Source organism: Oryzias latipes, chromosome 3, assembly GCF_053564925.1.
Source record: "Oryzias latipes strain Hd-rR chromosome 3, Olatipes_Hd-rR_3.1".
NCBI lineage: Eukaryota > Metazoa > Chordata > Actinopteri > Beloniformes > Adrianichthyidae > Oryzias > Oryzias latipes.
The window spans coordinates 11,680,683-11,707,278 of record NC_136239.1 but is presented as its reverse complement, the minus strand read 5'-3'; the positions used below and the strand labels follow the sequence as shown (position 1 = coordinate 11,707,278).

At 41.4% G+C, this 26,596-nt stretch overlaps 1 protein-coding gene across 1 annotated transcript; it reads left to right on the top strand.

Annotated features, from left to right (window-relative positions):
• Positions 1–370: 370 nt before the first annotated feature.
• LOC144991176 (uncharacterized) lies at positions 371–7,011 on the top strand. The gene is made up of 2 exons (XM_078945015.1): positions 371–1,850; positions 1,923–7,011. The coding sequence occupies exons 1-2, from the start codon at positions 1,841–1,843 to the stop codon at positions 6,347–6,349; spliced, it is 4,437 nt and encodes a 1,478-aa protein (XP_078801141.1). The 5' UTR covers positions 371–1,840; the 3' UTR covers positions 6,350–7,011.
• Positions 7,012–26,596: the final 19,585 nt, after the last annotated feature.

Here is a 26,596-nt window from a genome sequence, read left to right as displayed (position 1 = left end):
GCGTAAAAATGGTTTAAACGGATTTATATTCCAACCTGTTTTCCCAAGTGGTCATGGAAGCTATTTATTCCTTCTATGGAAAGAACTTTCAATTTGTGAGGCAAACTAACAAGTGACAGGTTTCAATAAACAGTGTGCTTTGATTGATTTATACAGTCCATTCACTATTTTTCTTAAATACCATGAAGACATTAAAATCTCTATAAGTTTGTATTGGAATTTCTATGAATGACTACAATTTAAAAAAAGTGCAATTGTGCACAACTTTTACCTATTACAAGTTTAGATGAATCATAAATTATTTTCTGTACTAAAGGGTGTACTAGATTATCAGCACCTCCCTCTATGATTGGTCTATTTTCAAACTTATGTTTGTTAAAAATATGGCTATGTTCACACTGGGCACATGAGATGCATTCAAGAACACGCTAAATGCAGGTTCTTAAACTCGCATTTAGCCCATGGTGTTTTTACAATGGACATGCAGCGGAGGGGCTTCTTCTTTTTCTACTGTTCACTGATGCATGTCCACCACCTACAGTTGGAAAACGCTTTGTGCGAAATGTTGAAGCGGTGCAAATATTGCAAATCTTGCTCCAGGCTTTTAAGTTCACAGCTCTATTCTGATATTTGAAAGACTTGGTGTCCTATAGATACATCCGGTCACAAACCATAAGAATTAATTTCTCCTCCACGATCAATTTTTAAATGGTTGGCACTTCATAGAATTAAAGCTCTCTTGTATGTAGAGCTTGAAAACAGTTTTAAAAAGCTGCGTAGCTACGGGTGAATGTGAGAGTTTTGAACCCAAAAGCCCGAAACGTGCATTTACCCATGTTTACATTGGAAGTGGTCACTTTAATGGCATTGCGGAGGGCAGTGTGAACGTAGCCTGGGGCGCATTAGGCGAGACAAAAGAGTCAGAGATAAGTCCATTAGTTAGACTTTATTAGCTGCGTTTACTGTAACTTTAGAACTTGTTTGTGACACGCGACATGTGGCCATATTAGAACCATTCTCCGCATTGGTGTGTTCGCAACAGCTGTTACTTCAAATCTTTTTTCCAGCTTATTTTGCCAACTCCCATGTTTGTAAGACTGTGAGGGCAGAACCCACTGCCCCACAGCTAAGTTAAGTTCATTTGTTATATTTTTCTTTTGAATAAACCATTTCATTTTATTTCACACATTTCATAACAAAATTGACTTAATGACTTGTGCACACATTTAGTTAATTTTATATTGTTTTGAGTAATTCTATTCTTTGAGTTCTGTTTGAGGCCTGATGCTGGGGCAGAGGCTGGAGCAGGAAACTTCCTGATGATGTGGCAGTGGGAGGAGCTGAAGAAGTTCCTGATTACTTGGAAAGGGAGGAGCATGGACAACTTCCATTTGGAGAAGATGGAGGGGAAAGACGAAGTGTATTCTTATGTTGGACTATTGTTTGTATTTTTTGGAATATGTTAAGCTTGCTTTGAGGTACAAGTTCAGTTTCTGTTGAAGCGTTAAATTACTAGTAATTTACTACTTTAATTAATATTTAGGTTTTGAATGTTTTGTATTTGTGCTCCCCTCCCTATTGTGTCATTGGTCTGATCAGCCAGTATAAAATCTCCCTAATGTTTCCTGTAAGGGGGTCAGTTTGAGTTCAGTTGGTTTGAGCTTTTGTTATTGATTCGCTCAGTTACATTTTTGTTAAGTTGACCCCATTTTAATTTGAGCCCCTGTCGTGTTGTGTTGGGTAAAATAAAAATCCCTGATTTGAAGATCTTTTTGTCCTGTGGCTCAATCTCTGCCGAGCAGACCCTGACAACTGGTGTCAGAAGTGGGATAACCCCACCATGAGCCCAGGTTTTTTTTTTTTTTTCAATAATTTTTTGTACTTTCCCCTTTTTCTAATCCTTCATCCTCTTGGATTTTGAGTTATGCAGAAAAGTGGACGCAACATGAGAGGAGCCAAGGATGGCCCATTACCCCCTAAAATGACACAGGAGCAGCCAGATGAGGATCAGGAGGAAAATGGAGCTTCTGGAGGAGTGGACAGCTCTGAGGGCACAGGTAACGAGCCAAGTGTTGCAGACCTGGTCTCTATTTTTCGGTCTCACATGAGTCAGCAGGAAGCCAGAGATGCCAGGCAAATGGAAGAAAGTGCTCGACAAGAAAAACGATTCAGAGCACTCCAGCATCAGTTTCAACTACTGCAATTGGAAGTTCAGGCACGTACCACCTCAACACCTGAACTGGTTTTACCAGAGCCTGAACTTTCCAACCGGGGACCTCTAAAGACGGCTGACATTCCTCATGTAAACCCCAGTAATGTGGCTGAGGATCCAACATGCCAACCATCAGGTCAGTTCCGTCTGTATGAGCCTCGACTAGAAAAATTCACAGACAATGATGATGTGGAACATTATCTAATCACATTTGAACGGATTGCGCTAGCTTGTCAGTGGAAAAAAAGAGAATGGGTTTTCCATCTCATCCCTTTACTCACGGGCAAGGCTAGAGCTGCATATGTACAAATGGATATTGATGAGGCCCTGGATTATGATAATGTTAAAGCTGCAATTTTGTCAAAGTTTAACATCAACCCAGAGAACTACAGACAAAGATTTCGTTCTCTGGAGATACATGCTGATGAAAGCCCAAGAGAGCTTTATGCCAGGCTCAAAGAGCTCTACCTGAAGTGGATCCAGCCAATGGGTAAAACTGCTAATGAAATTGGTGAACTGATCATTTTGGAGCAATACTTGAGGATGCTTTCTCCTGAGCTGCAGGTGTGGATACGAGAACATAAGCCAGAGTCAGCAGCAGAAGCTGCTAAGATGGCAGAGGTGTTTGTTGCTGCCCGCCACAGGGGACAACCATGGAGTTATACTGCCTGGAAGGAGAAAGATGGCAACAACCCAGCTCCTCAGTATCGGCAACGAGCAGCCAGTAATGTGGGTGTGCAGTCGGTAAGGGGAGGCCAACCAGCCAGAGTACCAATTTGCTATCTATGTGGAGTAGAAGGACACACCAAACCCATGTGTCCTAAAAAGACAAAGCTCACTCAAATGTGTGTGGCTCCACGCTTTGAAGCACCTGAGGGGCCTCCGGTGGGAGTGAAGTTGACACCTGTAGAAGTAAATGGAGAATTAATGACTGCTCTCATTGATACTGGCAGCGACCAGACTCTGGTGCATCAGCAATTCATCTCACCTCATCTGATCACTACAAAAACAATCCCAGTTTGTTGTGTACATGGAGATAAGAAATCCTATCCCACAGCAGATGTCTACATCAAAATTGCAGATCAAACGTATCTATTAAATGTTGGAGTTGTTGATAAACTGCCTTTTCCTGTTGTGTTGGGTTTAGACCTCCCTGTACTATTTGATTTGCTGGACACTGACCATTCATGTTATGTTGCAGTGACAAGGGCGAGAGCTAAGCATGTGGAACCACTTCCAACACTTAGTGCTCTACCTTTCTTTGATGCAGACTTGGAGGCTACACCCGGGAAGTCTCGTAAGTCCCGTAAGCAAAGGAGGAAGGAGAAGTTCCAACACACTGCTGTTAAATTCTCTGATGACCCTGAGCCAGAATTGCCGTTAAATTTCAGAATCCCAGACAACATTGTTGAAATGCAATGCAGTGACCCAACCCTAAAACATCTTTTCCAGAGGACGGAGGAGAAAAACACGGAGACTATGCAAAATCATGGTGGAGAAAACTTTGTTCTGAGGAAAGGCATTCTCTATCGCCAGCAGGGGTCAGCATTTAAACTAGTGGTTCCTGAGGCTGTCAGAGAAATTGTGCTGACTTTAGGACATTCAGTTCCCTGGGCTGGCCACTTGGGGAAGCACAGAACCATGAACCGCATTAGGAAACATTTCTACTGGCCTGGCTTGAGTAAGGATGTTGCAGTTTTTTGTAAAACTTGCCCTCAGTGCCAACTAACTTCTACCAGAGTCCCCTCCAAAGCTCCTCTACAACCATTACCGGTGATTAGCACCCCGTTTGAGAGGATAGGAATGGACATTGTTGGACCATTAGAAAGAAGCAAATCGGGCAATAGGTACATGTTGGTGATAACTGATTATGCCACCAAATACCCGGAGGTGTTCCCTTTAAAGACCATAAAGGCTAGAGAAGTTGCCTATTGCCTGGTGCAATTTTTTTCCAGAGTTGGGTTGCCTCTGGAGATCTTAACTGACCGGGGTACCAATTTTTTGTCCACGTTGCTGTCACAAGTATACCAACTTTTGGGCATCAAAAGCTTAAGAACCACTGCGTACCATCCTCAAACAGATGGCCTTACAGAGCGCTTCAATCAAACCATTAAGCAAATGCTAAGGAAATTTGTCAATGAGTCTGGAACAGATTGGGATAAGTGGTTGCCATACCTGTTATTTGCGTACAGAGAAGTACCACAAGCCTCCACTGGTTTTTCTCCATTCGAACTGTTATACGGACACGAAGTGAGAGGCCCTCTCTCTCTGCTCAAAGACATGTGGGAAGGGGATCGGCCTCATTCAGAGACTGTTAATGTTGTTTCTTTTGTTGTTCAGATGCGGGAACGGCTGGAAAAAATGAGTGAGCTGGCCCAAGCTCACATGGCAGAGGCTCAAAAACAGCAGAAGGTCTGGTATGATCGATCAGCTCGTCAGCGGTCATTCAGTCCTGGCCAGAAGGTGCTTGTTCTTCTTCCCAGCAGCGATAGCAAGTTGCTCACAAAATGGCAAGGCCCCTTTGAGGTTTTGCAGAGAATTGGGCAGACCACCTATCGTGTCTCAACACCTGGACAATCACGCTCCACCCGCCTACTTCATGTTAATCTCCTGAAAGAGTGGGTGGAAAGGGCTGAAAAGGAACAACAAGTTCTGCTTATCAGAAGGATCCCGGAAGAGGATGAGGTGGATGAGCAGTATCTTTCCTCAACTCTCTCACCAAATCAGGATCTGGATCATCTCTCTAAAGAGCAGCAACTTCAGGTGAGAGCCTTGTGCAGTACACCAGTATTCCAGGAGAACCCTGGGCGAACTGACATCATTCAGCATGACATCATCTTAAAAGACGGAGCTGTCGTGAAACGCAGGAGCTACAGGTTGCCTGAACGCCTTTTGACCAACCTGAAGGAGGAGGTGGATCTGATGCTCTCTCTGGGTGTGATTGAGCCATCTAAGAGTGAGTGGTGCAGCCCTGTAGTATTGGTCCCGAAGAAAGATGGGAGCATTAGGTTCTGCATAGACTTTAGGTACCTGAATTCAGTCTCCAAGTTTGACTCTTATCCAACTCCTCGTATTGATGATCTGATAGAGCGACTGGGATGTGCCAAATACCTGTCCACCATAGATTTATGCAAGGGCTATTGGCAGGTCCCACTGACTCGTCACTCCAGAGAGCTGACTGCCTTCCGAACCCCATGGGGGTTGTTTCAATTTACTGTTCTACCCTTTGGACTTCATGGAGCTCCAGCCACCTTTCAGCGCCTCATGAATCAGGTACTATGTGGAGTTTCAAAGTTTGCTGCAGCCTATTTGGATGATATTGTTATTTTCAGTAATACCTGGGATGAGCACCTTGGACATTTGGAGAGGGTGCTGGATTGTCTCCAGGGGGCGGGACTAACTGTCAATCCTTCCAAATGTGTCTTTGCTAAACCCGAAACCGACTATCTGGGCTACATCATCGGCAATGGAATGATAAAACCGCAAACTGACAAAGTTTCAGCTATTCAGTCCTGTCCATTGCCTGTCACTAAGAAGCAATTGAGATCTTTTTTGGGCATGGCTGGGTTTTATCACCGGTTCATCCCTCATTTTTCGGCCAGGGCAGCATTACTCACGGACCTAACTGGAGCCAGGAGTCCTAATAACCTCCAATGGACCAAAGAGGCAGAAGCAGCTTTTGAGGACATCAAGCGGGCATTAAGTAAGAACCCTGTCCTGTACAGTCCAAACTTTCAAAAGCCATTTATTCTACAGACAGATGCTTCTGATAGAGGTTTGGGGGCAGTGCTTCTACAAGGCCCTCCAGACGACAGACATCCGGTGGCCTTCATCAGTCGGAAACTGTTTCCACGAGAGGTTCAGTATTCAACCGTGGAGAAAGAAGCGCTGGGAATAAAGTGGGCCCTAGACTCCTTCAAGTACTACCTTCTTGGACGGGAGTTTACACTGGAAACCGACCACAAGGCCCTACAGTGGCTGGCAAGGATGAAGGACACAAATGGGAGAATTACCAGATGGTACCTAGCCATCCAACCATACTACTTCACCATCCACCACATCCCAGGAAGGAACAATTCCACTGCGGACTTCCTCTCTCGCTGTCCCAGCGAGAGTCTTGAGGGGGAGGGTGTGTGAGGGCAGAACCCACTGCCCCACAGCTAAGTTAAGTTCATTTGTTATATTTTTCTTTTGAATAAACCATTTCATTTTATTTCACACATTTCATAACAAAATTGACTTAATGACTTGTGCACACATTTAGTTAATTTTATATTGTTTTGAGTAATTCTCTTCTTTGAGTTCTGTTTGAGGCCTGATGCTGGGGCAGAGGCTGGAGCAGGAAACTTCCTGATGATGTGGCAGTGGGAGGAGCTGAAGAAGTTCCTGATGACTTGGAAAGGGAGGAGCATGGACAACTTCCATTTGGAGAAGATGGAGGGGAAAGACGAAGTGTATTCTTATGTTGGACTATTGTTTGTATTTTTTGGAATATGTTAAGCTTGCTTTGAGGTACAAGTTCAGTTTCTGTTGAAGCGTTAAATTACTAGTAATTTACTACTTTAATTAATATTTAGGTTTTGAATGTTTTGTATTTGTGCTCCCCTCCCTATTGTGTCATTGGTCTGATCAGCCAGTATAAAATCTCCCTAATGTTTCCTGTAAGGGGGTCAGTTTGAGTTCAGTTGGTTTGAGCTTTTGTTATTGATTCGCTCAGTTACATTTTTGTTAAGTTGACCCCATTTTAATTTGAGCCCCTGTCGTGTTGTGTTGGGTAAAATAAAAATCCCTGATTTGAAGATCTTTTTGTCCTGTGGCTCAATCTCTGCCGAGCAGACCCTGACAAAGACACACCAAAAAAAAAAAAAAAACAGTCCGACACTACTACACGTTAGCTGCATTAGCTTACTTACCATAACAACCTTGCAACCTTGCTTGGAAACTTGTAACCCAAGAAATTTGCTTGGAACTCGTTAAAATAAAAAAATAAAAATAAAAAACACAATGACATTTTGACAGAGTGCTAAAATACCTTCAACATCAGTAAACACAATTAGAATTCACAAGGTGCTCTGTTGTTTATTTGAAAATAAAAGTAAGGCTTTAAGAATGCCTTATTGTGTGAAAAATATGGTACTTTTAAAAAAATCTCATAACAGATACATGATCGTAACTGCTACTAATCTTTGTTGTGTCGTTTTTTGGTGTCGATTTACATGTAGCTTTAAGAATTTTTTTTTTTAAATTCAAACCTTCATTTTATTTTTAAACACAGTGAATTCTATGCTGTGAATTCAGTCTGGGTTTAATGCATCTAATCCTGGTCCTCGAGGGCTGATTTTTTTAGATATTCTTGGCCCACCTACTACTGATTGTCTCAATCAAGTGTGCTTCAGCATTGAAGACAGAAGGGCAAGAGGACGTGGAAAAAAGAAACAGCCCACCTTCCCTTGAGGGATAGGATTCAACACCTCTGATCTAGATGAAAAAGGGCTTGGTCAGCTGAATTATGACCCCGACGAAAGCAGGTCAGTGATCTGCTGATAGAGAAGCTGTTTTTGTTGTCCATTTCTGTGACTTTTTCATTTAGCAAGTTACAAAGCGCATGAAGGGAGAAGGGAAGACTAAAACCTCAAAAAATAAAATTCAAAAATATAGACAGTAATAACTATATCAAAGTTTTCATTATTTGTGGCCGTCATGAATAAAATCTGACTCACACTCAGACATCAAGCTTGCTTCTCTTCATGGAGATGTGAGGTCGGGGCCGATAAAAAAGTCTTCAGAACTTTAAACCTTCTCAATGTGTGAGAAATTTGGGCGTACTCTTTGACTCTGAGCTAAATTTTATCCCACACATCATAAATGTCGTCAAGACAGGATTTTGCCATCTTAAAAACATTGCCAGAGTCCGCCCGTTCCTCTCTCTTGCCAGCACAGAGATGATGATGCACGCTTTTATTTTTAGTCCTTTAGATTATTGTAATGCGTTGCAATCTGGTTTACCCAAAAAGGTCTATTTCAAATCTACGACTATTGAAGAACTCTGCAGCACGAGTTCTGACGAGGACCGGAGCGCGGGAAGACATTACAACGGTTTTAAAATCGCTGCATTGGCTCCCTGTGCTTTACAGGATTGATTTTAAAATTCTTTTAATGGTTTATAAAGATTTTAATAGTCTTTGGCCTTCTTATTTAAATGATATTCTAAGTATGAGCCCTGCCGGACCCGGAGGTCCTCCGGTGCTGGCCTCTTAGTGAGGACCAAAACTTCTGGTGAGGCTTCGTTCTGCCATTACGGTCCTCGCCTGTGGAACAGTCTTCCAGAGAACGTCAGGACCGCGGAGACTGTAGAGGTTTTTAAGAAGAGGCTTAAGACCTACCTTTTTAGTCTGGCTTTAAGTTGACTTATTCTAGTAGTTTTAGTATATGGTATTATATGTATTTATTTTCATTTTATGGATCTTATTCTCAACTTTATGTTTTTATATACATCTTGTGTCTTTAATTTTAGCATCTTATCATGATTTTAGCCCCAGTGTTTCTTGAGGGGATCTTTTCTACCAGGGGTTGCTGGCTTGGTCGGTGGTTGTTGCCGTGGTTGTTGCCCTTGCTGTGGCAGCTGGAGTTTAACATTGCAGCTTCAAGGCTGTGAAGTGGACCCTGTTGCTGTCCCAGTCTGGTTGGGTACTGTGGTGATGCTCCTTTGGCCAGGCTGGCTCCTGGTATGAAGAGATTCCCAAATGTTTCCTCACAGTGGAGCCAAGCCTTACATTTATTTTTTTTGAAGTTACAGTTACAATTTTAACGGAGGGGAGTGGGAAGGGTGAAGGGTAGGTTGGGTTTTTACTGTAATATTGTGTGTTTTTTGTCTTTAATGTGTGCAATGTATGAGAAGTAAATAAATAAAAAATAAAGTTTGATTTGATTTTTTTTGTTACTCTAAGAAAAAAACAGGCTTTAAGAAGGACATCAAGGGCAGTGAATTTCACTCCAGCGCAAAAAATAAAAAAAAACATGGAAGATATTCCTTACTGTAAGAGTAGCTAGTGAGTAAGGCCACACATTCGGCTCTGATATTTTGAGAATGTACCACGCACGAGTAAGAAGTAGCCCGATAACACGCACAGGTACAATTTTGAGCAAAAATTTGAGAAATAGTTTTTTTTTCTTTTTTTCAAAAACACCAAATTGAAGTACAACTGTTATTTAGATGTGTTTTCTTACACTTCTTTCCGAAAGTTGTGTTGAAGTCTTTTGGGGGATTTACTATTTAATCACATTATTATTTTAGGATATGGAAGCAATTCTGTGGCATAAATAAAAGTAAAAGGCAATTCCAGAAATGCTTTTTCTTTTTCAAAATGAAGCTGCAATCCGCCACAATGCTTTTTCTTTTTCAAAATGAAGCTGCATTTTTTGGTTCAAAATGAAAATGAAAATGCAATCCGCCACAATGCTTTTTATTTTTCTAGTTCAACACTGCTTATTCTGTCACATAATTAAAATGATCAAGATAATTGTATTTGACATTTTATTTTCAGAAAGTTCTCTGGTAAATATGTAGCAAAATTCATTAAGAAATGTCTAATTTGACGGTTAAAATGAATTAACAGAAATGCTTTTTCTTTTTCAAAATTTAACTGCATCAAATGACTCAAAATTAAAATGAAAAAGCAATATTTCAAAATGCTTTTTCATTTTATACTTAAAACCGCTTATTATGTGTCATAATTAAAACGAAAATGCAAAGAGGGGATTGCATTTGCATTTTCACATCCACCCTGCAAAATTTGTAGCAAAATTCATTGAGCATTAGCAGAAGGGAGGCGGGGCGATGACGTCACTGCTGTCTCTGTGTGTCCGGTCGCTGACGTTGGCTTGCAATTCACAGCTTCTGATTCGCGAGGGCACTAAAGAAACATTCCACTGCATTTTTCGCATTAAGATCCAGGAATCCAGGTTTGAGCAGTCCACGTCCAGCGGTTTGTGAACAGGACCCGGTTTTAGGTGATCTTAATGCGAAAAATGCAGCGGAATGTTCCTTTAGCGCCCTCGCGAATCAGAAGCTGTGAATCGCAAGCCAACTTCAGCGTCGTCTGACCGCACCGATTTAAAAACATATATATGATCGAGCAGGCCCTTAAATATAATCTTAACTGTGTGATAAAAGCACATTATGAAGATAGTCTCCTGCAGCTTCACGCTGAGTGAGTGTTTTTGGTCCACCCAGTAAGCGTTTACCACGGTGAGATCTGCTATCTGTTGGGCTCCAGCTGTCATCGAACAGCAAATTCAGCGCGAAGCTGCAGATAAATTTGTAAATATGTGGGAATTACATCAGTCTTTATTTTTGTTCTGGACATATTTTTGTTCTGGAATCAAAAATTCACATGATGGTTTCTCAGATCGTAGCAGCATTTCCGCCTTCGGCGATCATGATCTGGAGCTTCGCGCTCCGCTATGCGAAGGCAGCTGGTGGTCCGAAGAAAAAAAGCTTGTCCGCGGTGCGTTCGAATGAGGACCGCTAAAGGCGGACATGCTGCTATGTAGTCCTGAGAAGCTGTGTAAACTCATCAGAAGTTTACAACCAACTCAAAGCCGTCTTCTCTGCCGCTAACACAGTCTGCTCCTGGTGTGTCAGACACACGGAGAAAGCAGTGATGTCATCCCCCGGCCTCCCTTCTGCTAATGCTCACTGTTAATGAATTTTGCTACAAATTTTGCAGGGTGGGTGTGAAAATGCAAATGCAATCCCCTCTTTGCATTTTCGTTTTAATTATGACACAGAATAAGCGGATTTAAGTATAAAATGAAAAAGCATTTCGAAATATTGCTTTTTCATTTAAATTTTGAGTCATTTTATGCAGCTTCATTTTGAAAATTAAAAAGCATTTCTATTCATCCATTTTAATTGTCAAATTAGATATTTCTAAATGAATTATGCTACACATTTACCAGAAAACTTTTTGAAAATGAAATGTCAAATACCATTTTCATTATCATTTTAATTAAGTGACAGAATAAGCTGTGTTGAGGAAGGAAATGAAAAAGCATTTTGGTGGATTGCTTTTTCATTTTAATTTTGAGTAAAAAAATGCAGCTTCATTTTGAAAATGAAAAAGCATTTCTGGTTTTCACTTTTATTTTTATTTATGCTACACATTCGCTTCCATATTAGAAATCAATGACATTACTGAAATGCAAAGAAACTGGCAAAAGGTTCGACTTTTAAGCTGAGAGACGCTACTAAAATGTGTTTTTGTATTTGTTGTCAAGTTAGTCTTTTATATGAAGGAAATCATGTTATATCAAAAATCAGTAATATTTCAGTAATTTATGAGTTTAAAAATTACCCAAGAAAATTTAAAAGTTCTATTGAGACTCCTAAAATAGCTTTTAAGAGTTAGTGCCGAAAAAACACCTTGACCTGCTTTGTCTTTAGATTTTTTTTCAAAAGTAGTATAATAAACTAAAAAATCATATGAGAATTTGCTGTTATTAGCAAATCAAATGAGAGATTACTGGTTTCTACCTCTCTCCTGTAAACATGGACATTGATTAGAATACAAGGATTCAAGCTTGGATTTAAATTCCTGAATCAACAAATGTTGCAGTTTCTCAGAGAGTGCTGGAGCTTTCAGAAGAGAGCAAGTTTTTTTTGACTTTCTGTGGATTATTTATGAATAAATTGTGACAACGCCGGTGAGAAGTACAGAGGCGTGGGCAAGCAGGTTAAAAATAAAAGCTGTTTCGTTATACTTGATCTCAAATTTGTGCATATTGAGGTCCCTGTGTTGAATGAACAGTTTGGTAAATCCAACAAAGCTTTTTTTCACACACACACACACACACACACACACACACACACACACACACACACACACACACACACACACACACACACACACACACACACACACACACACACACACACACACACACACACACACACACACACACACACACACACACACACACACACACACACATATTTTAAAAGGTTGTTAGGGTGGGTGGAGCAAAATCGATTCATGTGCCCATCCCGTTTTGGTGGGATGTGAAATCCCCCTTTTTTTTTTTAAACGGCTGCATAGCAACCATTTTATGTTTGGGTCACCTGGGGATGACAAACAGATTGACAGGAATTTTAGACGACTCGTTAAAAATAAACTTTTGGATTTCCTAAACAACAGGTTTTTTGCTAACAACGCCCACATTCCTTAAATGTCATCTAATCTTACATTAACTTGTTTAGTTTTAGCTATGGATGCATGCATTACAGTTTCACACTATTCCGCAAAAAAATGTGGGAGTAACAGGGGAACGCAGCTAACGAATTTCACACCACCAAATGTAAAATTAGTCCAATCTCGTAGGCCGTGTTGCCATCCCATAATAATTTCAAAACTTCATTTGGATATCCCTGACAAGGGTATGTTGGTATCATCAGTTGTTTCTAAAAAAATTTCCCCATTTTTTTTCGTATTAGCTGAGTCAGCACATTTTTTTGCAATGTTCTTTTGTTTGCCACGCCCACATTCCTCGTACAATCTTATCGTATGTTACGTCGTTTTGTTCAGCTGGAGCCAGGGCATCGCACATTAAATTTTTACGACATTCCGATAAAAAATGTGTGATTGTGCCACGTGCTTGCCTTTCAAAATTTACAACTTCTAATTCGAACAAAATTTTCACAGTAGCTTGCCACTGATGCCCGAGAAGTTAAGATACAATCGATAAAAATCCCTGGGACAAGTTTTTCGCTTGCATCTGGAACCGAAGGGGCTTTTTTTTTCATTTAAGATGGCATCCTCTTGCCGAGGTCAAAGGTCACCGAAAAATGCGTGGTGTTTTTAGACTTAAACTGGTGGTATGTGTCTAAATTTTCAGGAAAATCTCACAAATTAAAATGTTGTTTTCCCATATTGTAGAAAAACAAAAAAAAACACCAAATCTCAAACTTTGCCACGTAATGACCGCCAAGCCGTAGGTTGCATGGCCACTGCTCAATAATTTCAAAACTTTCTTTGGATATCCCCAACATGTGTGTTTTGGTTTCATTATTATGGCCCGCAGCAGCAGTCACTGACTGCAAGGACCATATTGTTTTCGCAGTTGGAACGACGACTTTGCCGCCTTTCAGCAAGAATGTGACCCCCGCCGCATGCTCGAAAAGTCACCAAAATGTGCACACACCTGGGATAAATTGCAAATGAATTTTCCACAAAGTCAACGTCACCCCCCGAAGACGATGACATCATGGCCAGTGATCCCGTCAAAAAAATGAATGGGCCGAAAATCGCGTATGGGGCCGAACAAAATGTACTTCAAAATACAGTTGCGAAACCCAAACACACGTGTATAGGATATCCCAAAGAAGTTTTGAAATCATTATGGGACGGCCACACGACCTACAGCCTGGCGGCCATTTTGTGGCGAACCCTGAGAATTGGCGATTTTTGTGTTTTCCCACGAAATGGGAAAACGACACTTTTGCTTGAGCAATTTTCACGCAATTGCACACACTTGCTGCCAGCTCCAGTCTACAAACACCACAGAAGTGTTGTTGACCTTTGACCTTGGGAAATCCTGCATTTAAAAAAAAAAGCCCCTTTAGCGCCACGTACAAACAAAAACCCGTCCTAGGGATTTTTTGCCATTGTCTCGTAACTTCTCAGGCATCCAAAGCAAGGTGATATGGACAAAATGTTGGAATTAGAAGTTGTAGATTTTGAACGACGTGCGCGTGGCGGATTCACAACCGTTGCCATCTTAGCTAGCTGGCATATTTTTTATCGGAATGTCGTGAAGAGGAAGTATGCGATTACCTGGCCCACGCTGAACAAAACGATGTCACGCACGACAAGATCAATAAATGAATGTGGGCGTGGTAGGCAAAAAACCGTCGCAAAAACGTGTGCCGACTCGGCAAAAAAAAAAAATCCGGATTTTTTTTTTTAAGAATCGGATAACGAAACCCAAATAACTTTGTCCGGTATATCCAAGCAAAGTTTTGAAATCATTACGTGTAGGTGAAACGACCTATGGTTTGGCGGCCATTTAGTGGCAAAATCTGCCATTATGAGATTTTCGCGTTTTTCCACAATATGGAAAAAGGAACTTTTGTCGAGCGATTTTCATGAAATTTGACTCGCAAGTCCCTAGTGCAAGTCTACAATAACCTCTGGAGTTTCGTCGACCTTTGACCCCGGGAAAAGTCCGCCATCTTGAATTTTCTATAAAAAACGCCTTTACCACTGGATTCAATCGTAAACTTGTCGTTGGATTTTTCAGCGATCGTCTCGAAACTTTTTGGCATCAACGGCAAGCTACTCTGGAAAAAATGTTGCAATCAGAAGTTGTAGATTTTGAACGGCGTCCGCGTGGCGAGCTCGCAAAGTCGCGCACTGGTATAACTCCTATGTTTTTCAATGGACTACTGTAAAATTTGAATGCATGCATTAATGCCTGAAACTGAATACAGTGGAAAACACTGGATATGGACATATAAAGAAAGTGGGCGTGGTTAGCATGAAACCACTGTTGCTAAGGACAACAAAAAGTTTACTTTTGCCGATTCGTCTGAAACTGACGTCAATCCGTTCGTCCTTCCGAGGCAAACAAAATATAAAAGGGTTGCTATGGAGATAAAATCAACAGAAAAGCCACCATTTTGAAAAAGTGTTTTTTTAAATCAACTTATGACATATAGCTCTCACCAATGGAGGAATGTGTTTTTCTGAGCCAGTTGATGATGCTGATTGCTATGCTAGCACTTTTAGCCACATTAGCATAGCTAGCATAGTTAGCATAATTAGCATCTTCAGCAATGTGTTTTTCTGAGTCAGTTGATGATGCTGATCGCTATGCTAGCACTTTTAGCCACATATGCATAGTTAGCATAATTAGCATACGCAGTTCTGACTAGCCTTGATTAAAGTTGGCCGATGAGGGCGGTGGGGCCGGTGGAGGCCGTGAGGGCGGCGGTGGTGCATAGAGTTGGGCGTGGAAGGCGGGTTGCGTCTGCGGGCCATACAACGGCGCTTGCGGCTTTATTGTATTTTGAATTTATTTATTTGGCTCCATAAGCAACTTTGGCTCCATTCCTTTTTTTTACGGTATAGCTCTCTGTGATGTCATCGTTTTGGGGGAGGGGGGGGGTCATTCACTTTGCCAAAAATACACGTTTAATGGGTACTAAGTGTGTGCAAGTTTCAGTGACTTTTTTAGTATGTGACAAGGGTCAACTTTTCACTCAAAGGCACAGATAGAAAGCGGGAGAATAATACTAAGCATTGCAGAAACAATTTATACGTTTTTGTGGTTACCGACTATGTCTTTGTTTTGTATTTTGTGTGTTACTACACAATGGTCATATCTTTCTGGGCTTATTCCTTTCCTTTGAGGGCTTTTTGAACCTTTTTGAGTTTTTTCCATCGTTGTGAAAACAATATGGTCCTTGCAGTCCTTGACTGCTGTGGGCCATAATAAACTAATTACAACAAGCTGAAATGCATCAAATACAAAACATGTATATTAATAATGGCGTTACACAGACTGGAAGGTCGGGAGCTCAAATCCACAGCAGAGTCATACCAGTTGGGGTCCAATGCCTCCCTGCTTGACATTCAGCATTAAAGGTTTGGATTGGGGGGGGGTTAAACCATCAAATAGGTTCCCGAGCACAGCTGGGTCTGCAGCTCACCGCTGCCCCAGGGGATGGGTCAAATGCAGAGGACAATTTTCACACACCTAGGTGTGTGACTTTATCTGCAGGCTAAAACTATTCAAATATTCCTAAAGAAGATGTGAGTTCTATTAGTGGTTGTTGAAATGATCTGTTTAGAGGTTTGGATGAAACAAGGATAGTTGGAAATTTCTTTCCCAGTTTAGTGACTCACTAAACTGGTTATATCAGACTTCTTTACTTTTCCAGTTTTTATAGTGAATTTATTGTAATTTATCTTCTGCCGTTTCATCCCTTTCGGGGTCACGGGGCTGCCGCAGTGGGCGATGGCAGGGGTAATCCTGGACAATTTGCCAGTCTGTCGCAGGGCTAAATTATTGTCAAATCAATTTAAAACAAAGGAAATTTTGAAAAAAGTAGCAAGTGTGGAGCTTTTGTCAAAAATATCTTTTGGCCAAAGCTGCTTCCACACGATTCCCAGAGAAGAAGAAATGCAAACACTGCTCCCAGTTTCCTGTTCTCACTTCACAGAGGGAGGTTTTCCACTTGATATAAGTTTTAACAACTGGATGTACTCCCAAATCGTGTCAGGATAGAGTACACAGGATACAGGACATGATGCAAACAGTATGCTTTCGCAATGCTTTGTTAACAGCACGACAAGGATGACGAATGAAGATCCTGACTTAGTCTTGATGATTGTTTCTGTGTTGCAATCTATTCTACACAGATCCCAAAAAAAACCCCAGAGGAAACAGGAAACCAAAGGATGAGCGAAGTAAAAAAAAAAGAAGCCTACATGCTCCTGCGTTTTCACTTGCTTTGAGTTCCTCTCTGAATTGACAGCTATTTTTCCCAGATGGGTTTATTCAGACATTTTCAAAATGGAGGTTTGGAGGTCATTGGATAAAAACCTGGGTGCTAACATTTGCTGGCATGCATTTCCTGTGGAAAACATGTTGAAAATTTTATAACCTTTGTGGAACTGTGGAAACACCTTGGGTGTTGGGATCTTATTGCATCCGCACGACCTTAGAAGGAAAGCAAATGTTGTGCATGAGATGAGACATAGCAATAGAAACGTAAAACTAAGCAAACTTTTAATGCAGACTAATGGAGCCCAATTTGTCAACTGCATGAAGAAGTGATTTTAACCTCTGTCCTAAGTGACCACTGTTTGAGAGAGATATTTAAACATAAATATACTACTTTAAACTAGGCTTTAAGTCTGTTCGGATGAATTTTGACATTAATGGAAAAAAAAGACAAAACAAGACATTTTGTAATACCAGTAAAATATAATAAATATATTTGACAGATCAGTACTGCTGCCTGAAGGCACAACTATTGAAACTATACACATAAATTCACACCCATTTCGTTAATTGTGAAGCGCCAATTAAAAACTGAGATTCTCAAATAGCTGCATTACAAGAACAATTTTTTTATTCCAGGTCATTCCAAATATCTCACATTGCAATTCAGTCTAGATCATTTCAATACAGTCAGGCTGCCTTAACTGTATGATAATGGAATAAAAATTATTACAAAAATACTACATTGGAGTGTTTTTGGTATACAGTGATCCTGTACTTATCTCCAGGGATACATTCTAAAAGTAAGCTGTGATAGGTGAAATCTGCAAAGTAAATTAATAGATTTTTTTAAGGCTCTAAAAATTGTCACACTTTTCCCAGCTTGATAACCTGTTCAGGGTCTGTCCCGCCTTTACCCAACAGTGTCTGGGTATGACCACAAAAGTGATTCAGCAGGTTCTGAAGATCAATGGATGGGTTTTGGAGTGACACTCATCAGAATTAACAAAACGTTTTTACAACACTCCTTGGGGACATCTACTTCTCTTAGGCGTCCTCCTCCTGGGGTGGCCTGCCCCTGCTTTGCTCTCTCCTGGACGAGCTGTGGCCTGGGTGGCTGGCTTCCTGGAGTGTGGGGCTGCTCTCCCTTGGGGGGCCCTGGCTCGTGCCTTGGGTTAAGGTGGGGAGATGCTCAGAATTCTTGGGTGGTGATGGGCTGCTCATCTGGGGCTAGATATTAAAAAGAATACGTATGTAGCTCTTCTGATGCTTATGCTTTTGCTTCTTATTCTGGATATGACACACCCAGAACTTTACTACCGATAAGATGAAAAAACAAAAGTGTGTTTTAGTCAGTTTACAGGCTGGTATAAGCATGGTCAGTGTCTTCCTTTTCCCGCAAGCAGCAAAAGCTAACAGATGTTTAAAATTTAATCTTTAGTAGAATAACATGTTTTGGTGAATGTAAAGCCACTCACCCTGAGCTCTGAGCTACAAAGAAAACCATTTATAGTACAGATGTAGAGAAATCAAACAGGGGAGTTCTGTGTAGCTGAAACCAAAATCATTAGTGTAGATGTCAGTATTTTAGCAATATATACACATTATTTACACCCACAAAATGCAAGTTCTTTCAGCATGTCAGGATAATGCTGATCACAACAGTTTTCACAAGTGTTGAATGCAGTTAATATCTTAGTCGCAACTGCCCATTTGGGTGGATATGGGCTGTTCACAGGCAAAAAAATGGTCAAATCAGTACAAGGCATCCAGTTGCCCCACACAAAATTTTAAGATTGTATAAACCACTTGGTGAGTCCAAAGAGAAAATGTTCATACACAATTTTTCTATGACATGCTGTGAGCAACAGGTTGTAGTAAAAACTAATACAACACATAGAGGCAAGGTGGGGTTCAGTGTCTTGCCCAAGGACACTTCGACACATGGGCGGGCAAGAAAAATCGAACCTGCAATCCTCCAATCCAAGGTTGACTGCCCTACCACTGCACCACGGCCGCCCACAGTGACAACTTGTCCATTACTGCCCAACCCAAAAACATTAAAATCCATCCATCCATCTTCAGAACTACTGTTGGGTGAAGGTGGTGTACACCCTGAACAGGTTACTAACCTTCAAGTAATATGTCTTAAAACCTTTCACCCATATTCAGTCATACAAAATCAGAGTTTAAATTCAATTAAATTCAATTTTATTTACGTAGCCCATTGAGACAACACAGTTGCGTATACACACAATTGTACAAAAGATAAAAATCAGTTATAAATTACAAAAGCTGATTGCTAAACTAAACTAAACAGACTAAATCAAACTGGGCATCCCTACCCTCCCTCTCAGTAAGGACCCCCCCCCCCCAAAAAAAAATTAAAAAAAATAAATAAATAAATAAAATAAATTAACTTGATTCCAGGAAAAAAAAATTCGCAGAGATGTCCACATGAAGGACGGATCCTCTCCTAGGACAGACAGGTGATGCACCAGAATTCTTAGAGAAGAACTAGCTTATCTAACTCTACAACTACATGTTTGAATAGTCCAGCAGATGGAACTGGTGGACAGTTCCATCTGGCGTGAGAGGAGCCAGAGGCAAATTCCACAGCCAAGGACAGAAGCACAACTGGTATCTGGAAACACAGGGGCTTGGTGGCTAAATGCTCTACCCCCACCTGCCCTTTTCGAAATTCTGGGAATCACAAGCAGTCCTGCATTTTGTGAGCGAAGTTTTCTGTTTGGTTGGTAAGGGACTATGAAGTCTTTAATATAGGATGGGGCCATACCTTTTAAGGGCTGATAGGTTACCAGGAGGATTTTAAATTTGATTCTAAATTCAACTGGGAGCCAGTGAAGTGAAACTAACTGTCGAGAGCTGGTTGAGGACCCAAAATGCAGGAGACCAGGCTCGGTGACAGAAAATAAAACATTTAATAAACAAACTGAAACATGACAAAACCATGGGGAGAAACAAAAAGGTGGCAAAGCAAAAAAGAGCAGATGACCTGACAAGGATGACCAGAAACCAAGACACTTAAATAGGCTGAGGGCAATTAACTGAACGGAAGACAGATGTGGATCATGAACTTGAAACTGGTGTGACTGACAAAAAGAAAACCAAAAACATGAACAACTAAACCAAACTAAACCACAATATCCTTAGGGTACCCCTCCACCAAAAGGGCAGATCCTAGATGCCCAAACAAACCCAGAGGAGAGGACTTGGAGGAACAGGAAAAGAAAAAGTCAAAGTCCAGAACACAGTTTGGGTTCCTGCAGCCTAGCAGAAGTGAGGGGCGACATGGAAAACCCCTCCTCAAAAACAGACATGAAGAGGAGCAGTCTCAACGACTCTCCCCAGGGACAAGACACCTGAAGGGGAGCAGCCCGATGACCCTCCTCTAGAACAGGAAACATGACCACGGGGGATGAACGGTGACCATCCTCAGGGATAGGGAACATGATGTAGGCCCAGGGACCCTCCTCAGGAACAGACATGAAGAGGTCACGAAACAGGGAACATGAAGGAGCGGTCCCGGCGACCCTCCACAGGAACAGGATGCTTGCTGGATGGTCCCGGCAGTCCCCCTCAGGAACGGATTGGCTGGACGCTAGCAAAGAGTTACAGTAATCCAGTCTAGACGTAGCAAATGCGTGGGCACGTTTTTTTGAGTGCGCTGACTCCATCAGACAAATGTTGAAACTTCAGAAGGGAGAAAAACAAGCTGCTGTGGTGTTATAAGAGAGGCTTTTGTAAAGGCACAGGTTCCTTTAATGTATGATGAATCATTAAAATCATTTCCTAATTTAACACACTCTACCCATGGTTATCTACTCTAATATGAACTTATAGCTTCTAATAAAAAATCCGACGTTGCACATCATGAACTCACAAACACTTTATCGTAACAATTTGTGTTAGGAGACGTGTAATCAGGAAAGGATATGATTTAAATCAAATCTAACTTGACTAAAGCAAAAAGAAAAAAAGCAGACATGACTGTAGGTAGTCAAACCAGTGCTTATCTTGTACAAACACGACTTGAAAATCAAGGGCACTGCTTTAGACATGATGAAAATGAAAAAGAGCATTGAAAATTTTAAACTCCTTCATGCCTCATTCAGCGTCGGGGGAGGAAAGGCTTCTTCTTCTTGACTTATTTATACGTCATGATTTTAAAGCCTGTCAGACAAATTAAAGGGCACAGTGGGGAAAAGACAAGTTAAAGTGTTTAACAAATTATAGGCAGAGATGGTTTTAGTTGATTCTTTTTATCCTTCATTTTGGTCCTTCGCCACTTAACTGTCCACATAGATTTGGCCTGTATACTTTTCTTCTGTGTGTGACAGATCCCGATTTCTTTCTACTTTTCCATCTCTTCCCATCAGCCCACTGGGATTGCTGGATCGGCAGCTGCAGAGGCACATGTCCTAGACTGCTTTCTGGGACAGACTTCAAGAAGATGGAAAAAAGATTGAAGGGAAAATATGGTAGAGTGAGAAAAAGATAGAAGCTCCTCTAGCACCACGGAGCCTCTTCAATTATTCAAATGACCGCTGTCCCTCTGCACTTGTTCTCTTCGCTTGGGTTGAATATTAAAATGGAAGCCCCCAAAGAGACAGAAGATGAAGCCCATGCAGAGAGCAAAGGCTGAGTGCGTTTGACTTTTCACATCCCTGCTATGGTAGTCGATGAACAGGAGACTGCCTGTGCCACTGACTGCATGACTTTGAAAAGGAAGGTATTCCTGTCACGTATGGCCTAAATTCAATTAAAGACAGACTCAGGCACTGCATTACTTGCATCAAGTAGAGCATGCTACCTGCGTCTGAACAGACAGGGGAAGCCAAGAGCACACTTTGAAGTACAGCTCTTTGTCTTGTTTGAGGGCTTGACTGTGGTCACCTCAATGTCATGAGATTTCAGGACTTTAACTTGAGGATTCAACATTATTAAAGATTACTATTCTTGTTGGATGGGGTGGGGATTTGTTTAGAATTAATCGCACAGAATCTTGCTCCGCGTCTCATCCATCTACTGTGCCTTAAGCTATACACACACTAGGCAATTGACACGAGTTCTTGAACACACAGTTAGCCCATGGTGTTCACACTGGACAAGCAAGGAGGGGCTAACTCTTCTTTTTCTTTTGCCTCTGTGTACTAGAGGATTTCTAACTACAATTGGACGAGACTTGGTGTAAAGTGCAGATGTGGTGCAAATCTTGTGAATTGGGCAAGAAATGAAAATGGTTCAGTTCATTGCTAGCATCCTTGCAATGGCAGATATGGATTGCCATCAAGTCAGGAGAGTGGCATTGGTTTATCTTTATTTGAAAGCAAACGCATAGACCGTCATGCTCATGGCCGTGTATAGGTTCACCAGATAAACCATGCAACGCTCTGAGTTTGGTGAGTGTCTGAGTCCCTGATTGGTCAAAGTTTGACCTGGTTTAGCTGGCAATGTGCATTCAGTGGTCTCATGTTTTGTACATAAGGCCCAAACATGATCGAGAAAAATTGTTTAGCTATGTGTGAATGCAAGAGTTTAGAACTTGGAAGCCTGAAACATGTGTTTACATTGAATGTACATGAGAAGTGGATGCCTAAATGTGCGTTGCAGGTCAGGTCATTTGTGTATTAACCATTTGGGTTCTACCTTATTTATGGATTTAGGAGTTTGGTTTTGTAAAATTTTTGCTTAATCTTTTCTATTTTGTCTAGACTTTTTGTTAACCTTTTAACATTTTCACTCTGTAAAGCCCACTATACCAAAGAATTGACAAAAACATATTATGAGTTATAGATGTCAATTATAATATGTTGCGTGATTTGGTACGTTTTTTTTATGCAAGTTTTTATTTACATTCATTGTCACAGTCTCCAGAAAATCAGACGTTAATGTGATGTGTAGTTCATTTGCTGTTTGCAGCTTTTTGAAGGTCATCTTTAGTTCTTGGTGTCTTTGAATTTCCTTGTCATTGTCAGCCTGTTTCCTCTTGATAGAGGCCATATTTTTGGCCATATTGGATAAAAACGTCTTTATTATATGCAGCCATATACCGTAAATTCCAGACTACAAAGCGCACCCGATTACTAGCCGCACCCACCCATTTTCACGTGTGTAACTACTTTTATACATACACAAGCCGCGTCGAAGTACAAGCCGCATGTATTAGGCAACATTGTCACCCTGACAAATCACATCCTGACTCCCAGAGTAAGTGTGATTCATTAGCACACAGTGGGTGGAGCCAGCTCTGCCTCAGGCTCATGTATTTGAGTATATCTACATCTGCCAAACAGCATGGAACTCTATTCTGTTCACAAGTTCCTCAGTTATGGGTTTTTTTTGTTTTTTTTTAAGTTATTGACAATCTAGGCATCATACATAAAATTACAAACAGTAACCATATAATCAACATTACATCCCTCAGTTATGATGAGGAAATTTACATCCGCGATCCCTCATTTCCCATGAGTCTTAGGGGCTAAAGGCGGGGCCAATGCCCGGCTCGCCATTCTGTTGTAAGTGTTTAAGAATGAGCAAGTATCAGCAGTGCATGGAGGGGTGAACGGGTAAAGCTCTCCTTCCGCTTGTGTCGCGGCAGCGTTATGGGAGTAACAGGGCTGGTTAAAAAACACACCGGTAAAATAAAGCAGCGGCGACTGAAAAGCGCGCGCCTCAGCGCGATACGCGCGCCTCTTCACGGCGCGTGGGTCAGAAGTTTCCTTCCACAACAAACACTGTTGCTCCGCGGACGCCTCGAGTAAGCCCTGGCTGCAGCCTGCAGAATGGCTCGACGCCTCTGCGCTCCCGCGCGCTCCTTGTCTCCCCTTCCTATCTACTCCGACAGCTCTGGCCAGGGCGGCTTCAAGGAGGAGCGCTTCGTCCCCATTGCGCCGGTGAATGGAGCAAATCGTGTCTGTGCAGAGCAATCGGACTTAATACTGTACGTTTTGTGTATGAGGGGCGGATGCGTTGTTACGTGTGGGAGCCTTCAGACTGCCATCGGCCCCGCAGCTCACACGACACGCAGTCTCCAGCTCACACTGAGGCTGTGAGCGTTTCAATGCAAAACTCCGCTCAGTCCTTAGAAATCGTTAAAACGACCACGTCAATTTGTATTTCCAGTCGTGTCCCGACAAAATAAAGGCTGATGTTATTCCCACATATTTACATGCAGCCAGCCGAGTCACTATGACTCAGAGATAAATTCACTCCGGAGCATGCGCTGTTCTCTTTGTCACGCAGCTGACCAGCTTTTCCAAACCCGTTGGTGATGGTGGATTTTTTCACGATGCTTTTAACGATTGCTTTTAACTTGAAAGCTTCATCATATTGTAGTGGCGATCACGTGCACGTTGGGTCTAATGGCACCAAAGGATTCTGGGATGCGGCGGGGCATGCGTGTTTCGTTTTGTTGAACCATGACTGAAGTGTCTAAGACCTGAAGTCAAGTCCATGCTGTTTGGCTGCTTAGAGGTGTGTTGAAAAACAAATGACTTGTGCTTGGTGTTAGATAGAGAATTCAAACCATTCACTGTGTCCGAAAATACGTACATCCCGGCCGCCAATTAAAACCATAAATTAGCCGCGTCACTGAATAAGCCGCACGGCTGTAAGCGCAGGAAAAAAGTAGCGGCTTATAGTCCGGAAATTACAGTACTTTCTTTCCGGGCATGATATTTTTGGAAAAGACCAGGATCACATTCGGCCAAGATGGCAACAACCATAAAACTGGGTTCACATTAATTCTTTAAAATAACAATGGGCACAAGACTACATCCTATGTCTTTTTTTTTTTTTGCCAACGCAATGGATCTTCAAACACCAAGTCAAGTTCCCCACGTCAAGTTTCATGACAGGGGATTTAGGCTGTCGAAGTGCCCACCTTAAACTGTCATTCAAACCACATTGCAGGACCCCCTTTTGAGCTCTCCTGCAGATGGTGGGCCCACAGGAGAGGGATACCACATAGTTTCTTTGGGCTGGACCCTAGCAGGGCCCACGGAAAGACCCCGGCCACCAGGCACTCAGGACCAACCTCAGGACTGGTTTCAGAATGGGGCCCTGGTGACGCCAATCCAGGCAATGTAACACAATGTTGCAGTTTAGTGCTCTTAAAAGAGGTTCTGCACCACTCTTTGTCTAGTCTGTCACCTTGGACTTGTCTACCATGGGAGACCCTACTGGGGACAAAAGCCACAGCTTAGCTCCTGTGATCATCTGAGCTCATAAACCTCTCCACCACATTTAGGTGAGCTCATATCATAATGCGTCTCCTGTAGACAACAATTCCTTGATTCCTTTTGAAAGCGATACTTTAAATATAATCCAAGGGCCAAGTTAAAATTCTCAAAAACAAAAAAAAGGCTGTCTTTTCGCTTTTGCTACAAATATATAGCACAGACAGTAAGTGGGATTAACCAAAGCAATCACAAGTGCTTGTAAAAAGGATGTCTCAAAGGAGGCGACGGGAGGCTTTGAAAAGAGATGAGGCCAATTTGCATTTTCACAGATGCCATCAAATCAAATATAGAAGAAATGGGATTATAATAAAGCCATTTACAAGCACACAGTTATGGGTTTTGTTAGCACAAAATGTGTTGGTGTGATCAACAGAATTGTTTAGAGAAATTTTAAACAAATCCTTTTTGACTTCTATGAGAATGAGTCAAAATTAAATAACAGGAAATGGATTCACAGTGCTAAAATTACCACTCTTCATGCTGCAACTTTTAGTTATCAGAACTAGATTCTAGTTGTGATATACCACTTAAGTGTGTGTTGGTTTGGTAAGTGGGGGGGGGGGGTGTTATAAAATCCAGTGTCTTTCTTCTAAAGCCTGACTTTATGGTAGCATATTAACCATGTCTGTCAAACTAAAATTTAATGGAAATTAGGTTAATCTATAAAATGCAGTTACTGCAAAAGTAATTTTTCTCATGATTCTGAGCTATGCTAAATGATAGGCAGCACACAGACCCACATGCAGTGTTTATTTTACTTCTCTTACAGAATAACTGGGAAGATAAGTTCATATTTAGTTTAGAGTTAAGCCTCAGTCTTAACCAAACTGCCTGATGTTGGCAGTATTGTGCTTGAAACCCCTGATTGGTTGCCTTAGCCCTTGATCCTGCTAGATATCTTGTTTTGGACAGGAACATGGTTGCATTAAAATATTTTATAGCTTACAGTTTAGCGTTTTTTCATGATTGTCAATAGCAGGCAGAACTGACAAGTCCTGCTTTGTTAATTCAGTTTTATTGACCCTAGATAACCATTAATATCATAGTTTTTATTACTCGGTGCATGTTTACTGCCCTGTAGTTCATTATCATTCCACTGGGGGGCAGTAGAGGGAGTGCTCATTTATAAAATTGCTTCTTCCACAAAACCTCAAATATAGTTTTGTTGTGAAAACTTTAACTAATTTTCTAAACTTCATGGTGAGAATAACTCATATGTTGTTAGTAGTTTTTTTTAATGATTACTAGCTCTATTGAAAGAATGGGTGTGCATTAAAAAGTGATAATCCACAGTGATAACCACACACCCCCAAAAGAAGTTCTGGTCACCTGTCTTAAATCTTCTGTATCACTTCTTTAAAACAACCTTTGGCTTTCTTCATCTGGACAAAAACAAGTGGTAAAAGGTAAATTTTCTCTCTGAACTGATGCTTTATTTAACCCATCAGGACGATCAGCCTATATCGCTTTGTATCGCCGTATTTTGACTGCAGCGGTGCACCACATAACAAATAGTTCGCTTTTTGTGGAAAAAGCGGTCCAAATCGGTAAAAAACAAGAATTAAGGACAAAGAACTGGATAATATTTATTTCTTTTCTAAGTGACCATGGTATA